Source organism: Pristis pectinata, chromosome 12 (assembly GCF_009764475.1).
Source record: "Pristis pectinata isolate sPriPec2 chromosome 12, sPriPec2.1.pri, whole genome shotgun sequence".
Taxonomy (NCBI): Eukaryota; Metazoa; Chordata; class Chondrichthyes; order Rhinopristiformes; family Pristidae; genus Pristis; species Pristis pectinata.
In genome coordinates this window covers 19,173,130-19,190,720 of record NC_067416.1, presented here as the reverse complement: position 1 = coordinate 19,190,720, position 17,591 = coordinate 19,173,130, and the positions used below count along the sequence as shown (strand labels likewise).

At 42.5% G+C, this 17,591-nt stretch overlaps 1 protein-coding gene and 1 long non-coding RNA gene across 9 annotated transcripts in view; one reads left to right on the top strand and one right to left on the bottom strand.

Moving 5' to 3' along the window:
• LOC127576951 (arginyl-tRNA--protein transferase 1) overlaps window positions 1-6,496 on the top strand; it is a 131,685-nt gene extending 125,189 nt beyond the window's left edge. For all 7 annotated transcript variants that reach the window (XM_052027778.1, XM_052027783.1, XM_052027782.1 and 4 more), the window contains one exon: window positions 5,213-6,496. In XM_052027778.1, coding sequence (XP_051883738.1) covers window positions 5,213-5,391 — 179 coding nt within the window. In that variant the 3' untranslated portion in view covers window positions 5,392-6,496. The remainder of the gene's footprint in view (window positions 1-5,212) is intronic.
• The window catches only part of LOC127576954 (uncharacterized), an 84,949-nt gene that overhangs the window by 48,067 nt on the left and 19,291 nt on the right, over window positions 1-17,591 (bottom strand). For both annotated transcript variants that reach the window (XR_007957299.1, XR_007957298.1), the window contains exon 3: window positions 635-773. This is a non-coding gene — a long non-coding RNA (uncharacterized LOC127576954). The remainder of the gene's footprint in view (window positions 1-634; window positions 774-17,591) is intronic.

Sequence of the window (17,591 nt, the reverse complement as noted above, 5' to 3'; positions counted from 1 at the left end):
TCTCCAGCTTAGCATCATTGATACAGACGGGCATGTACTCCACCCCGCTTCCTGAAGTTGATGACCAGCAATAGTATTCTAGTTTGTTGCTAGCATTCATAACAGGGGAATGTGCAACAGTCCAAATGATGGGACATCAGAATGACATCTTGGTGGTTGATTGGAGGAGTCCATATACTAGTCTAGACAAAGCTTCATTACATTTACTTAGGCCTGAATGATTACCTTCTGATTCTGACTTTGTTATCTGATCCTTGTGATGGAATCCAGAATCAATTTGTTTCATTTGCTCTTAGAGGAACCCACATGTGACCAAGTGTGGTGCATATGCCTGCTTCTTGTAACCATGCATAAGCAGCTGCCTTTTCTGCCATTTGTTGTGGGATTTCTGTGTTAACCCAAGGTACCAGCGCTCCTTCAAGCTAACACTGAAATCGGATGAGAACAGGGTAAACAGGTGGAAGAAGTTCTCACCCTGAAATTTGTGACACTGGTGATTAGACTGACAACCTGATGAAGATAGATTCTAACCCAGTTTCCATGACACACACATTCCATTTCATGAAAGAGAATTTTTGAGCTAAGATCTCAACTTAAGGGCATAAAAAGCTTGATGGAAAATTGATCAGCTTACCTGACAGAAGGATGGGATACTACAAGTATTTAGCTTGCTTCAGTAGTTGTACTTTGAGAGAGAGGCTGTGTTGGAAACTGGTTTATTAAAGGTCCATTTGATCAACTGAGCTGAGTTGGCCCCAATAATTATGATGACACTTTAATGGAAACAGACAAACATTATAAAATCGTAAGCAATTTTAGCAAGAAACATACTGGAAATGAACAGCAGTTGCCCTTTCCTTCCTCTGTTGTTTCCTTTGCTACCCTTGCTACTTGTTCTTATGAATATTTGTTAGCCCAATAGTTAAGGAATTGCATTACTTCATCCCATTGCTCTGAGGCTTATTATGCTCATGACAATTTAACAAATTTAAAACAGCATAGGCTTTCAAAAAAATTGATTAAAATGCATCATAATATTGTTTGACTAGCAGTTTCTGCATGAACATTTTTATCATGTCCTTATCCAAGCAATGTTTGCCAAACAGTGTTTGCATGGACATCCTTGGTCATCTCTCTTTGGTTAGTGTCCCAAAGAGTCCTTTGCATATTCACCATCACAAATCTCAAGATAAGACAATTTATTACAAGTTTAAAATCTGTTGTTTCTGCAGAAACAGTAAAACTTTGTTAATCTGGGACTTTGGTGGTGCCAGATGGCAGATTTTCTGGACTTCCAGATGTTATACCTATTATCCCAATGTACATTTATTTCACTCTTTTTTTTCATGTGTTACACTGTAGTATGTTATTTTCCAGTAAAGCTAATAAGTTTAAGTAAAGCTAATAAGTTTAAAGGGAGCCAGAAACTGAGCCCTGGTGAGTGTAAAGGGACAAATAAAAACAAAACCCAGTGAGAGCTTTGTGTACTCATGGATGAGCCTGATGCCCCCACCAGGAACCCAAACACCCTTGGCCATTGTTACACAATAATCAAAGACACCTACTGAGCCACCCCCGCCCCCAGCACTTGCACACACACTTTGTATATCAGACCACCAGGCTGTGTTCCTTCTCTCTGCAGAAGCTGAAACTTGAGGATCTAGTACAGAAAGTTGTACAGTGCTGGTCTGAGGAAATAGATGAGCTTCTATGCAATTGCTTTGAGTCAGTAGACTGGTCCATGTTCAAAGACTCAGCTGCCAGCCTAGATGAGAATGCCACCACCATTACGGACTTTATCTGCAAGTGTGTTGATGACTGTGTACCAAAGAGGACAATCCGGGTGTTCCCAAACTGGAAACGATGGATGAACCGGGAGATCCACTCCCTAATGAAGCCGAGGACTGCGGCATTTAGATCAGGTGACCCTGACCTTTACAAGAAATCGATATATGACCTCCATAAAGCTGTCAGGGATGCCAAGAGACAATACTAGTCCAAAACTTAGTCCAAAACTTAGTCCCAGACCAGCCATCAGTTGTGGCAGGGCTTGCATGCTATAACGGGCTCCAAGATAAAATCAGGTAGCATCATCAACAACGCACCCCTTCCCAATGAGCTTAATGCATTCTCTGCATGTTTTGAATAGAAGGGGATTGGAATGTCACCACCCACTCTGACAACCTCCAATGCACCTGAAACAGTTACTGCTACGGATATGAGATCAGTCTTTCGGAGATTGAACCTGCGGAAAACATCTTGCCTGGATGGCGTCCCTGGTCATATCCTCAGATCCATGCAGATCAGCTGGTGGGGGTATTTGCAGACATTTTTAACCTCTCCCTGCTTCAATCTGAGGTTCCCACCTGCTTTAAGAAGACCACTATCATTCCGGTACCTAAGAAAAACACAAAATAACGTGCCTTAATGACTACTGTCTGGTGGCTCTGACATCCACCATCATGAAGTGCTTTGAGAGGGTAGTCATGGCACGCATCATCTCCAGCCTCCCAGACAACCTTGACTCACCGCAATTTGCTTATCGCCAAAGCAGGTCTATGGCTGACATCATCGCCCTGGCCCTACACTCAAATCTGGAGCATCTGGACAGTAAAGGCACCTACCTACGTTAGACTATTGTTTACTGACTGCAGCTCTGCCTTCAGTTCTATAATTCCAAGCAAACTTATCTCCAAACTCTGAGACCTGGGACTCAACACCTTCCTTTGCAACTGGATCCTTGACTTCCTGACCAACAGATCGCAATCAGTAAGGATAGGCAGCAACATCTCTGCCACAATTATCCTCAACACTGGCGCCCCACAAGGCTGCATTCTCAGCCCCCTACTCTACTCTCAATATACTCATGACTGTGTGGCCAGATTCTGCTCTAACTCCATCTACAAGTTTGCAGATGATACCACTGTAATGGGTCGTATCTCAAATAACGACGAGTTGGAGTTACAGGAAAGAGAGAGCCTGGTGACGTGGTGTTATGACAACAACATTGCCCTCAGTGTCAGCGAAACAAAAGTACTGGTCATTGACTTCAGGAAGGGGGGCGGTGCACATGCTCCTGATTACATAATAGTGCTGAGGTCAAGAGGGTTAAGAGCTTAAAGTTTCTAGGAGTAAACATCACCAATAACCTGTCCTGGTCCAATCATGTAGATGCCATGGCCAAGAAAACTCAGCAGCTCCTCTACCTCCACAGGAGGCTAAAGAAATTTGGCATGTCACCTTTTACCTTCACCAATTTTTATCAGTGCACCACAGAAAGCATCCTATCTGGATGCATCATAGCCTGTTATGGCAACTGCTCTATCCGAAACCCCAAGAAACTGCAGAGAGTTGTGGACACAGCTCAGCACATCACGGAAACCAGCCTTCCCTCCATGGACTCTTGTCTACACTTATAGCTGCCTCAGTAAAGTAGCCAGCATAATTGAAGACCCCACCTGCCCCAGACATTCTCTCTTCTCCCCCCTTCCATTGGGCAAAAGATACAAAAGCCTGAAAGCACATACCACCAGGCTCAAGGACAGCTTCTGTCCTGCTGTTATAAGACTATTGAACGGTTCCCTAGTACAATAAGCTGAGCTCTTGACCTCACAATCTATCTCATTATGACCTGACACCTTATTGTCTACCGGCACTACACTTTCTCTGTAACTGTAACACTTTATTCTGCACTCTGTTATTGTTTTACTTTGTACTACCTCAATGCACTGTTGTAATGAATTGATCTGTATGAACAGTTTTTCACTGTTACATTTGACAATGATAAACCAATTTACCAAAGCTTCATGGTTTCCAATCAATTGGATTCCGGATTATCAGACTTTTACTGTAAAAAGTTTCTGGCTTTGCTCGGTTTCATAATATTATTTTGCTCTAGCACCAGCCTTTACTTGGGGAGCAGCAACTTATTAACAATATTTAAGCAGTAAGCTACCTTTACTGGCTTTTGCTGACAGTATTCAGTTGTGGGGTCCCCATGTTCACTTAGAATCCTGTATTCGAGCTCCTTTCCAACACCTGGGCGTCTAATCAAGGCTTACACCTGTGCACAATGATGGTTGTATCTCATTGCCAAAAGTGCTGACTTCCAGATGAGATGTTAAATCAGCAGGCAGTTGTTCAGGTAGATATAAAAGTATCCATCTGATCTCTTCTAACATTCTTTCCTCAAGAAATACCACCAAAAAAACTTAACTGGTCCTTGCAGTCATTGTTTTATCTTGGACCTCACCACCACATGGCTGCTGCATTAACCTGTAAAACAGCTGACTACATTTCAATAGAAATTATTTGTAGACATTTCAATAGAAATTATTTGTCTATGAACTCTTTCTAGCTTCATGGGGATGGGAAAAATGTTATAATTTAAATTCAATTTATTTTAGTCATACTATAATGTTGAACCATTCTGAACCATTAAGTTTATCAGGCAAACCTTGTGTAAAATAAAAATCCTAATATTTGAGCAAAATGGGTATTTTTAGGAGCTATTAATGATAAGGGAAATGTTTGAAATGTTTTAAGTAGTTATAAATTTTGTACAGCTTACCATTGAAAGGATAATCAAAAACCATACCAATGGCCTCGTAGTTCACTCTTTTATGTATAAATGTTCACTTCCTCTCAATTTTATCCAGTTCAGAAAATGCTCCACCAACACAAAATTTGCTTTTCATACATGGCATAGATAATCATGCCAAGGTATCCAACAAAGGATTAATGTGAAAAAAGTGACATATTGTCCTCATTGACTATTTGCACTAAATAATTTTTACCCCAGTATGTTTTACTTTTGTAAAAACCCAACTGATGTGGAGGGTTCAAAAGACAAATACATACATAGTTAAAAATCTGTAATCCTTCAGAAATAAGTTTATTGGATTTTTTTGAGAAAATACGAAGCGAATCAAGATGGGATTTAATGTTGACTTAATTTTAAACTATTTTGAATCCTTCATGTAGTTCTTTAAAGTGAAGCCTTGCTCCTACCCCAAAAAAACACTGCATTTGTAAATTTAAATTGCTGACAATTTTCTGTATTTACCTTTAACTAAAAAATGCTTAATAATGAACTTAAGCATATCAAAATCGTTTGGACATTGCCTGTGTTAAACATTGCTTGTTAAAAAAAATAGTGATTGCTTACTGTATTCAGTCTTTACTAAACAACTATTGTTGCATTCTTTTTCAGAAGATGAAAACAGTCTCCAAAACCTGAATAAAGTTCTGATACTGTACAGGAATACAGTCATGCCTTATAACATCTATCGGAAACGGCAGAAGAGAGTTAATGATGAAGCTGCAGTACAACAATATGCAAGTCTGGTTGGGCAGACCTGTGCAGAACGTATGGTGCTTTATCGAAACTAAATACAATATTTTTAATGTTAAAGTTGTACAATTAATATAACATGGTATACTGAGATAATGCTGTGTAATATAAGAATACATAGTGTGTTAAATATGGTTTGCACATATAAGTATCTTACACAAAATTTATAATGGTATATCATCCTCAAATTTTTCTAGACTATATTAGATCATTTCAATTTTCTTTGGGCAGAATGTTATCATAAACATTTTACAACAATGTGATGTTTAATTTAGGATTCTTTCATTTTGGCTTTCTATTCCTCTACTTTTCCTTTTGTGCTCTTCTATTTTTCTGAATTTATCCTAATTCCTTCCACACTTTTTCCCCCTCACTTCACTCTTTATTTATTTGACTTGCCTTGTAAATTCTTCTTTTCCATTCTTATTTTGTCACGTCTGTGAATGAGCAGCTGAACAATGGCCTTAATAACTGCTCATGATGCCACTTGTTATCCACTGGATATTAAGTTTATTCCATGCAAGCACATTTTCTTTGTTTAGATTGCAATCTTTATAGTAATGATTAGGAATATTGCAGTTTTGAACAGGATAGGAAATTTCATCATAATTGAAGGTCCTGTAGCTATTGTGGTATGCTAGAAAGTTGCTGCAGCCAACTTTGTGGTTAAATGTTTGATTTTTTTAAAATATTCTGTAGATTGGAAGCTGTACATAAATCCATGGCCTCTCTGGCAGGTCAAAAAAAAACATGAAATAACAGATTTGCTTTTATCATCTGAGCTCAAATAGAAAAGTGATGTATACAAGATTACATATTGTGGCAAGAGGGAGTGACCTTTGCAAAGGATGTATTTAATTTCTTTTGCTGCGAAGTGTTTTGAAGAAGTTAAAATTTAGTGGGAAAGGTTTCCTATATCACTTGAGTAATGGTGTTGAAAACTGATCAATTAGAAAGGAGAATACAGACCCATCTACAGAACAATCAATGGGAAAATAAACTGGGTCAATGGTTACAATATGCATAGTTAATACAGTTTGCACATACTTGCAAAATTTGCAATGGTTTATCATACATAGTTATTATTATAGATGTATTGTATTCACCTGGCAATTCAAAATAAATGCAAATGCTTCTCTGGGATGTATTTATTTTGACTTTAATTTTTATAAATAAAGATGTGGTGGTTGGACTTTCACCTTAGTAATATTATATAAGCAAATTTTCAATTTTATGATCACTGTGATTTTGCATCTTGATCCAAAATTTAGTGATAGAATGCCCCAATGGCCTAGTAAGCTCATTTCACATTTGTCTATTTCATAAGCAACCAGTATCTTAAATCATGTTGAAAAGTGAAGCTGATGATTTTATAAAGCATATGTTGTTAGACCAGGAACATCACTATCCTCAGAGCTGGTGAAACAATTCATGAAAAATTGTTTTAAATGGTGCGTGTGTTATTATGAGAGATATTAAACAGAGAATATGTATTGTATTCACCAAGCCTTGTGAAGTAACAGCTGGATTGCTGTCTTCAGCAATTTGAATACAGGCCTAGGTGACAAAGGGGCCTCAGCTGCAGAAACAAAGAGGATAGAGAATAGGAAATGCTTTGAAAATAGCATATTTGCTATTTGGATGAAGTACAAATGCTTGAGTGTTTTGCTAAATTGCATTCTCAGTCTTGATCAAATCCAAGCAATTATTTTGTGCATTAGCAGATAACACTCTTTTACTTGGCTGAATGCTAGGTTGTGAGAGTAAATGTTGATGGCCTCAAAAAGCATCCAAACAGCTGTTTTGATTATATTGTATTTATTTCAGTGAGATAATGGGTTTTCCATTTTTTCACAAGTGAGTTGTGGAGAACTTTCCAAGGAACAAAATGATGGAGTATCCACTATACTATTGTCAATTCTGTTTGTACAGAGCATTGACTTTATAAATTATAAAATGTGAAGTTGACATTGAAATTATTTTTCTTTTGTAATTGTGCACATTTCTATGTTCTATGTGAAAAAGAAACAACTCATTATAGCTGTAGACCCTTATTAAATATTTCAGGACAGATCATGTTACTTTATTTGGTGTCATATGCTTTGGATTTCACTAACTGAATATTATACAGTAGAGTCAAATTTGGGAACCATACTGCTTACAGCAAGGTGTTTTGTACAATGGTAGGTGTGAATATTGACTAAGATCTGGAAAAATTGTGCTGTTCATTACCTTTCCATTCTTAATATCTGCATAGAGAACAGACATTTCCAATAAATTAAATGCCCTTCACTATTTTATTAAAATATTAAGTTGCATGCACCAGATTTGGAGGAGAGGTTACATTTACATATCTCTCAAGGCAAATTCCTACAACTGCAAATTAGATTGACAAAAATATTTGCTTAAATCATAAATATTTATCCTCTAATTAATATAGATTTTTTTGTGATGCAAGAACAGCTGGCTGTGCAGAAATAAGCAAATGGTAATGTATTAGGAAAGAGTGTTTATCTCCTCTTTGGTGGCTTTGTTGTCTAGAATCAGTTTTGATTAAACCCGTGAATCTGAATTAAGGTACTATTTTACAGGCACAAAAATATTTGGCTTTAAAGCGCCACATCCAATATTTATTCAAATTGGATTGGAAAAACAGGTGCACATCACCATTTAAAAATTATTGTGAAATTAATTTGAAAGAGAATGGGTTAATCTTGCAAGTGTTTTAAATTTTACATTTTTATTGCAAAATAAAACTAATGTGGACATAAGTGGTTATTTCTTTTGTATGTTTTTTTTTCAAATCTTTAAATAGGCATTAAGGGAAATGGGTAATACGTGTAGTTTTTAACATGGTCAAGTCTGATATGCAAATGTCTTCTCATTTGACCTACTAGTGTCCTGACTTTTATGGCAGATTGGACTTCAATTCAAAATTGTCACAATTATTTAGGCCTTAAGATTTTTTGTGACTTTAAAACCTTTCCCTGGGATTTTAAAAAAAAAAGTTCTTTAAATAGACATGTTTTGAAATACTTCACCATGACAATGTTGACCTCATAAATTTGCTTTAGCCATGAGTAGGAATGGAAGGGGTCCTAAACTCTCAACACAGGATCCTCCAGATTAAGAATGCCTGACTTATGGACACATCCACATACAAATAAGTTCCCATAATATTAAATTCAAAAGTCCAACATGCATACATAGATTCATTCCTATGAACAGCAAAACTAGTGTCCTCCCTCCCTCTCCACTTATAGTAATTGTTCTTGAGGACAAAATCAAAGTATGGATGTCTGTAAAAACGGAACCCATTTGTTACCTAGGGGTGGCCTGTAAATAGTACCACCAATTTCACTGTACTGTCAGGGACCTCTAAATTTGTTGAGTTGTGAAAAGGCTTTAGGTAACTTTATTTCTGGGAAACAAGAGTTTGGTTATGGTAAAAAAAAATGCTTCATCCTAATAGCATATAGGGTTCATGTAGCAATAAACTAAATGAGAAACATTTAAAAATGCAAGATAAATGGTTGTTCAAGTACTGAGATATGATATTTCTTATAGTTGCAGCATAAGATATTTGCTGAAACACATGGTAATTCTTGCATCTGTGATTCTCTGAGAGGTTCAGATAATTGTTTCAGTCCCTAATTCAGGAAAAAGAGCAGCCGAAAATGATCTGATTCATTCATTTAAAAGTAGAGATCCATCTTTTCCAGTTGGCATGCTCTTTATGAATAAAAGAAATTGCAGTTTCATCTGAGAGACCAGCAGTCACTAGTCTCTCTGGTGGTCCACATGGAAGTGGTTTTCATTAATAACCAACAGCTCAGCTGAGTGTATTTTTGTAAGATTCTTCAAACAGTCAGGGTTTATAACATTGAAATTATGTCTACAAATCAGCAATATATGATTCTGTATCTACTGTGCTTGCACATTTTATGCCTGCCACTTAACCTTTTTAGGCTGAGTAAAAAAAAAAGATATCTAGTGTATCTTTTTTATAAAAGTTAAATGATTTCTATTGTTTCTATCTGTTTAGTTTGTTGTACAAGTGCCTCTAAGAAGTGATTACATGTCTGGTTATTTCTTGTTTCAGAAAGAAATCAATGTCTTTGCATCTAAAATTGATTTTCTGGAACTCCATTACAAATGAAATGGATTCCTGGTAACACTTCAAATCAAAATGATTCATCTTTTGCATTGTATTTTTGATATTAGAAACATAGAAAAACTACAGCACAGTTCAGGTCCTTCAGCCCACAAAGCTGTGCTGAGCATGTCCCTACCCTAGAAATTACTAGGCTTACCCATAGCCCTCTACTTTTCTCAGCTCCATGTACCTATCCAACAGTCTCTTAAAAGACCCTATCGTATCCGCCTCCACCACTGTTGCCGGCAGCCCATTCCACGCACTCACCACTCTAAGTAAAAGAAAAACTTACCCCTGACATCTACTCTATACCTACTCCCAAGTCCTAGGTTGTCCAAGTGTTAAAATTGGTTAATAATTTGATGAGAATCAGAGATAGTAAATCCACATGTAGTTTTGAGAAATATTCCCCTTATGCTATTTGCTTTGGAGTTTAAATTTGAGTGACAAAAATATTCTGCATTTGGTAAACTTATATAGAATTTAGCTATTAAAAGTTAGTCTTTATAACTTAGTAGATTCCCATGAATAGACAAGCTTGTCAGTAAAATGTATGAATAAATGAGGAATAAAAGGCTACACATCAATAAAAGAGCCACGATTACATTTTATAATTATGATTTTTTTTTTGGTTGGAACATTTCTTGTTACTGCATTATAGTATATAACAGTTATCTTGTAATCACAGCTACATAACTACATGATGTACAGATTCTCACTGTATTTTACAGTGAAATAAACCTCAGTCACTTAAAGAAAAATCAATGAAGATGAAATTCTTACACTGAACCATGTCCATGCCTGGCTTCCAAGTGTAATACAATTTTATTTTATTATTTTGTAATATTACTTTGTTATTATTATGAATACTTAAACCACTTATTATTATTCCATATAATCAGTGGTTAAAGTTCATGAATTACTGTGGTTTAGTCAGTTAATATTAATTTGAATAAGATCATAAGAAATGAGAGGAAAAAAGAAATTTAGCTTCTGGACCCTGCTCTACCATTCAACAAGATCATAACTATTTGTCTACCTCAGTGCCTTGATCCAGTCTTCTCTCCATATCCTTTGATCCCTTCACCTTTTAAAAGAAAATAATATATCCACCTCAATGTATTTAGTGACTTGGCTTCTACATCTTCACCACCCAATGGGTGAAGAAATTTCTTCTGATCTCTATTCAAAATGGAACACCCCATCCCTTGAGGCTGTGTCCTCTGGTTCTGGACTCTCCAGTCACTGGGAATGTCCTCCCTGCATCTACCCTCTATATGCATGTTAGAATTTTGCAGGGTTCTGAGATCCCCTCTTATTTTTCCAAAGTCGAATGAAAAAGACCCAATTGATCCAATCTCTCCTTGTACATAAATTCTGCCATCCCAGGAGTCAGTCTGGTAAATCTTAGTATGTTCTTGTCACAGAGGAAGAACAACAATCTCTGAAAAGGAGACCAGAACTGCACACACAACTCCAGATGACATTTCGCCAAGGCCCTGTACAGCTGCAACAGGACATCCAGGCCCCTTGAACCTAATCCTTCTGCAAATGAAGGCCAATATACCATTTGCCTTCCTAACAGCATGCTGCACCTAAACACTTGGTTTCAGTGACTGGTGTACAGGTCCACCTAAACCTAATTGCACCTTCCCTTTTTCAAATCTATCACCATTCATATAAAAAAAAATCTGTCATACTGTTTTTAGTACCAAAGTGGACTACTTCACATTTTCCCACTCATCCAAATTGTGTACATCTCTTTGGAGCCTCTTTGCATCATTCTCATAGCTCAAATTCCCCCTCAGTTTTGTGTCATCTGCAAAAATTTGGAGATATTGCATTAGTTCTCTCATCCAGCTCAGTCCCAAATGGTTTATGCCTTATTTTGAGACTCAGTTCAAGACAGTTTAACCAGGGAAAACATCCTCCCCATAGTTACCTTGTCAAGCCCTCTGAGAAAATGCGGTCACTTCTCACTTATCTGAATACTGAAATGACTAGGCCTCTGAGGTTTAATCTCTTTTTAATGATGGATGTCTCCAATAGCAAATATATTCAATTTTAGCTATGGAGACTAAAAATTCTACTCCAGATATGGTCCCAGTAAGGCCCTATATAACTGCAATAAGACATTTTTACTCTTGCATTCAAATCTTCTTGAAATAAAGGCCAACATACCATTTGCCTTCCTAACTGCATGCTGCACCTGCATGTCACCTTTCAGTGTACAGTGACAACCAGGTCCTCCTGAACACCAACATTTCCCTATCTCCCACCATTTAAAAATTAATTAGCATTTCTGTTTTCTACCGAAGTGATTAACCTTGCCTTTTCCCACATTGTACTCCATCTGCCATGTTGTTGCCCACTTGCAAAGCTTGACTATATCCTCTTGAAGACTCTGTATCCTCATAACTACTCATGTTCCAATATCATCAGCAATCTTGGAAATCGTAGAAATCATAGAGTCACATGGCACAGAAACGGGCCCTTCGGCCCTCCGTGTTCGCACCATCAAGCACCCACTTATACTAAGTCTGCACGAATCCCTTTATTTTTATCTTCCCCACTTTCCCATCAGCTGTCATTGGATTCGACATACTAGCTGCATACTAGAGGCAATTTACAGTGGCCAATTAACCAGTCAACCTGGGATGAGGGAGGAAACCCATGCGGTCACGGGGAGGACGTGCAAACTCCATACAGACAGTACCCAATGTTAAGATTGAACCTGTAAGGTGGCAGATCTACTAGCTTCGCCAATGTGCTGCCCCAATTTGTGTTTGGTTCCCAACTATTGTGAATAATTGGGGCCTAAGCACTGATCCCTATGGTATTCCACTAGTCAGACTTTGCCAATCCCGAGAAGGACCATTCTATCCCCACACTTAGTTTTCCATCTGTAAACCAACTCTCAATCCATACTTGTGTATTACTGCCAATTCTGTGTACTCTAACTTTGTTCAGCACCTCCTGTGTGGGATCTCATTGGAAGCCTTCCAAAAATCCAAATACACATCAACTGGCTCTCTCTCTCTCATGTACTGTACTAGAAAGATTAATCAAACATGATTTGTTTTTCATAACTCCACATTAACTGTTCAGTCATATTATTTTCTATGTCTTGACATAACATGCTTTTGTGGCGACTCACCGTCTAGTCGGGCGAACCGGCTCGGCAGTCGGGTCGCGTGGCGTCGGAGCGACGAGGCCCAAGATGGCGGCGGGCCTCGTCTTTCCGAGCAACGGGGAGAACCCACGCGCGGGAAAGTCCTGATGACGTAGGACTTACGTCATTACCGGTTGTTTTGGGCGGGAACACTCTCCTTTAAAGGGCCCGCGCAAGGCGGGAAAATAAACCAGTTCTGTTTGGCAATCCTCCGAGTAGAGTCTTGTTTTATTCCGCGGTAGCAACCGCTACATTGGTGACCCCGACGGTCCAAACGGCTTTTGGACCCGCGAAATGAACGACAGCGCAGCAGCCAACGCAGTGGCCCTCAAGCTGCCCGCCTTTTGGACACTTCGGCCCAGCGTCTGGTTTGACCAGGCCGAAGCGCAATTCCACCTTCGGCAGATCACCTCCGACTCCACGAAGTACTACCATGTGGTTAGCTCTCTGGACCAGGAGACAGCCGCCCAGGTTGGAGACTTCATCCAGTCACCTCCGGAGGAAGATAAGTACCCGGCTTTCAAAGACCCTTTTGATCCGGACCTTCGGCCTCTCCCGTCGTGAGCGCGCCGCCCGCCTGCTTCATCTGGATGGCCTGGGGGACAGATCCCCATCCGCCCTAATGAATGAGATGTTGGCATTGGCCGAGGGTCACAAGCCATGCCTGATCTTCGAACAGGCCTTCCTCGAACAGTTCCCCGATGACATCCACTTGTTGTTAGCCGACGCCGACTTCAGCAACCCCCGTGAGGTGGCTGCCCGGGCAGATATCCTGTGGAGGGCCAAGCGCGAGAGCGGTTCGTCCGTCAGTCAAATCACCAGGCCGCGAGCCCAACGCCTGCCTCGCCCGGCCCCAGCAACCGAGCAACCACGCTCCAGGAACGCAGACGACGACACAGGTGACCAGCTGTGCTTCTACCATCAGAGGTGGGGTGTGGAGGCCCGTCGATGCCGCCCACCCTGCAAGTTTCAGGGAAACGTCAGGGCCAGCCGCCGCTGATGGCTACGGCGGCTGGCCGCCGACAGAGCCTCCTATTCGTTCAGGACAAGAAATCTGGACGGCGTTTCCTCGTTGATACTGGAGCGGAGGTCAGTATTTTGCCCCCGACAGGCCGCGACACTCGTGACAGGCCACCAGGTCCTCTACTCAATGCTGCCAACGGTACAACGATACGGTCTTTCGGCACCCGTACGCTTCAATTACACTTTGGCGGCAGCCGTTTTACCTGGACCTTTACCCTTGCCACCGTCGCCCGACCACTCCTAGGAGCCGATTTCCTTCGGGCCCACAACCTGTTAGTCGACCTGCGAAGGAAGCGGTTAGTCCACTCTAGCACTCTCCGGACCTATCCCCTGGGAGAAATCAGCCCACCAGCCCCGCGCCTGGACTCCATTTCCCTTTCTGGCGACGATTTCGCCAAGCTCCTAGCAGAATTCCCATCAATTTTGGCACCTTCGTTTACAAACTCTAGGCCCACACACAGGGTACGACACCACATCATTACCACAGGGCCACCCCTTCATGCCTGAGCACGACGATTACCTCCAGACAAGCTCCGCCTGGCAAAGGAAGAGTTCCATCACATGGAGGAGCTGGGGATTGTTCGCAGGTCAGACAGCCCCTGGGCCTCCCCCCTGCACATGGTCCCCAAAGCCACCGGAGGGTGGAGGCCCTGCGGCGACTACCGCAGGCTGAATGACGCCACCACCCCGGACCGCTATCCCATCCCTCACATCCAGGACTTCGCAGCGAACTTACACGGGGCCCGCATCTTTTCCAAAGTGGACCTTGTTAGGGGATACCACCAAATCCCGGTGCATCCGGATGACGTCCCCAAAACTGCGATTATCACCCCATTCGGCCTGTTCGAATTCCTTCGGATGCCGTTCGGCCTTAAGAACGCCACGCAGACCTTTCAGCGGCTGATGGACGCGGTAGGCCGAGACCTGGACTTCATGTTCATTTACTTGGACGACATACTGATCGCCAGCCGTAACCGCCAGGAACACCTTTCCCACCTCTGCCAGCTGTATTCCCACCTCCGCGATTTCGGCCTCACGATCAACCCGTCCAAGTGCCAATTTGGACTTGACTCTATTGATTTCCTCGGCCACAAAATCACCAGTGACGGGGCAACACCCCTACCCGCCAAAGTGGATGCTATCTGCCATTTTGCCCGCCCTGACACAGTCAAAGGCCTACAGGAATTCCTTGGGATGGTCAACTTTTACCATCGTTTCATCCCTGCAGCAGCCCGTATCATGCGCCCTCTGTTCTCGCTGCTGGCTGCTAAGGGCAAGGACATCACCTGGACTGACGAGGCTGCGGCTGCTTTCGTTAAGGCCAAAGACGCCCTGGCAGACGCCACGATGCTGGTACACCCCAGGGCTGACGTCCCGACTGCCCTCACGGTAGACGCGTCCAACACCGCGGTGGGTGGGGTACTGGAACAGCTACTCGAAGGCCGCTGGCAACCCTTGGCATTTTTCAGCAAGCACCTTAGACCGCCCGAACTGAAGTACAGCGCTTTTGATCGGGAACTTCTAGCGCTGTATCTGGCGGTCCGGCATTTCCGATACTTTCTGGAAGGCAGGCCTTTCACCGATCATAAGCCTCTGTCCTTTGCCTTCTCCAAAGTCTCCGATCCCTGGTCAGCTCGTCAGCAGAGACATTTATCCTACATTTCCGAGTTCACAACTGACATCCAACATGTCTCCGGAAAGGATAATGTCGTTGCTGATGCACTTTCCAGACCAACCATCCACAACCTATCCTTGGGTGTCGACTACACGGCCCTAGCTGACGCACAGCAAGCCGACGATGAACTGCCCAGCTACAGAACCGCAGTCTCGGGTCTGCAGCTCCGAGATTTCTTGGTTGGTCCAGGTCAGCGGACCCTACTTTGCGACGTTGCGACTGGTCAGCCCCACCCTATAGTCCCTGCAGCCTGGCGGAGACGCGTTTTTGACTCGGTACATGGGTTGGCGCACCCGTCCATCAGATCTACTGTCCGACTGGTCGCCAGCAAGTTTGTCTGGCATGGCCTGCGCAAACAGGTCAGCGAGTGGGCCAGGACTTGTCCGCACTGCCAGACGTCAAAAATCCAGCGACACACCAAGGTCCCACCACAGCAGTTCGAGCCTACCCGTAGGAGGTTCGACCACATACACGTCGACCTCGTGGGCCCTCTGCCGGTTTCAAGCGGAGCCCAGTACCTCCTTACCATCGTGGACCGGTTCACGAGGTGGCCTGAGGCAACCCCCCTGACTGACATCACCACTGATTCCTGCGCCCGGGCGCTGCTCACAACTTGGGTCTCACGTTTTGGCGTTCCGGCCCACATCACTTCAGACAGAGGCACCCAATTCACTTCCAGTCTCTGGGCTGCATTAGCGAACCTGCTAGGGACGCAGCTGCACACCACCACGGCCTACCATCCTCAATCAAACGGGTTGGTGGAACGTTTTCACCGCCATCTGAAATCGGCCTTGATGGCCTGCCTGAAGGGTCCTAACTGGGTTGACGAGCTGCCTTGGGTCCTGCTCGGCATACGCACTGCCCCCAAAGAAGACCTCCGCACTTCGTCAGCTGAGCTTGTATACGGGGTGCCACTGGTTGTCCCCGGGGATTTCATACCTGCCCTTCGGGACCAAGGGGAACAACCCCCAGCAGTCCTACAAAGACTGCGCGAGAAGCTTGGCGACTTGGCCCCGATTCCCACCTCACGGCACGGTCAAGCCCCATCCTGCCGGCCCAAGGTACTACGGGACTGTAAGTTTGTTTTCGTTCGCAGGGGCACACCTCGGGCGCCATTGCAACGACCATACGAGGGACCGTTCCGAGTCATACGGAATAACGGATCCACTTTTATTTTGGACATTGGAGGCAGGGAACAGGTTTTCATGGCGGACCGCCTCAAACCGGCCCATTTGGATCTGCAACAGCCTGTCGAGGTTGCCACGCCGCGACGCAGAGGCTGCCCCCCTAAGCGGCAGCTGGCACAGCCCACGGACCTTGGGGACTGTATCGCCGGTTCTGGGGGGGGTTGTGTGGTGACTCACCGTCTAGTCGGGCAAACCGGCTCGGCAGTCGGGTCGCGCGGCGTCGGAGCGACGAGGCCCAAGATGGCGGCGGGCCTCGTCTTTCTGAGCGACGGGGAGAACCCACGCGTGGGAAAGTCCTGATGACGTAGGACTTACGTCATTACCGGTTGTTTTGGGCGGGAACATTCTCCCTTAAAGGGCCCGCGCAAGGCGGGAAAATAAACCAGTTCTGTTTGGCAATCCTCCGAGTAGAGTCTTGTTTTATTCCGCGGTAGCAACCGCTACACTTTTTATAAATTATACTATACATGATTAAGGTTATGCAAAAATAAAACAATATAACTCTTTCATTCAATTGTTATTCTTCAGGAAGTGTAATACTATGCAAGATTGTCACTGTTTAAAAGAAATGAGTTGAATTATTGAATGGTATCAAAAACAAGTGTATTGAAAGCTTGTTTCCTTGGGATGGTAGCTTGAGCAGAAGATGGTAACAGCAGTGATGAACAAGGTCAGTTTTTGAAAACACAGCTCTTTTTTTCCTTTGAACTTCTTCACTTGTACATTTAATGGGTTCTTATTACTCATTTTAAACTCTACACAGGTAAGAGTTATGTCTTTGGTGGATTATGAAGAAAGATGCACTGGTAGAGTATAAAAATAGGCATTGCAGTTCTGAATCCATCTCAAGAATGTTGCTGAGGCAAGTTTTAGAATTGTGATTAAAATGATGCTTTTTAAATGTGTATAATTTTCACTGAAGAACATGTTCAGGCTGTGTGTACTTTCTAAGGGCATTGTACCCCCAATTGATGGACCAGAGTTCTAATCCATATTAAAAATTGTATTCATTCCAATAACTTGAG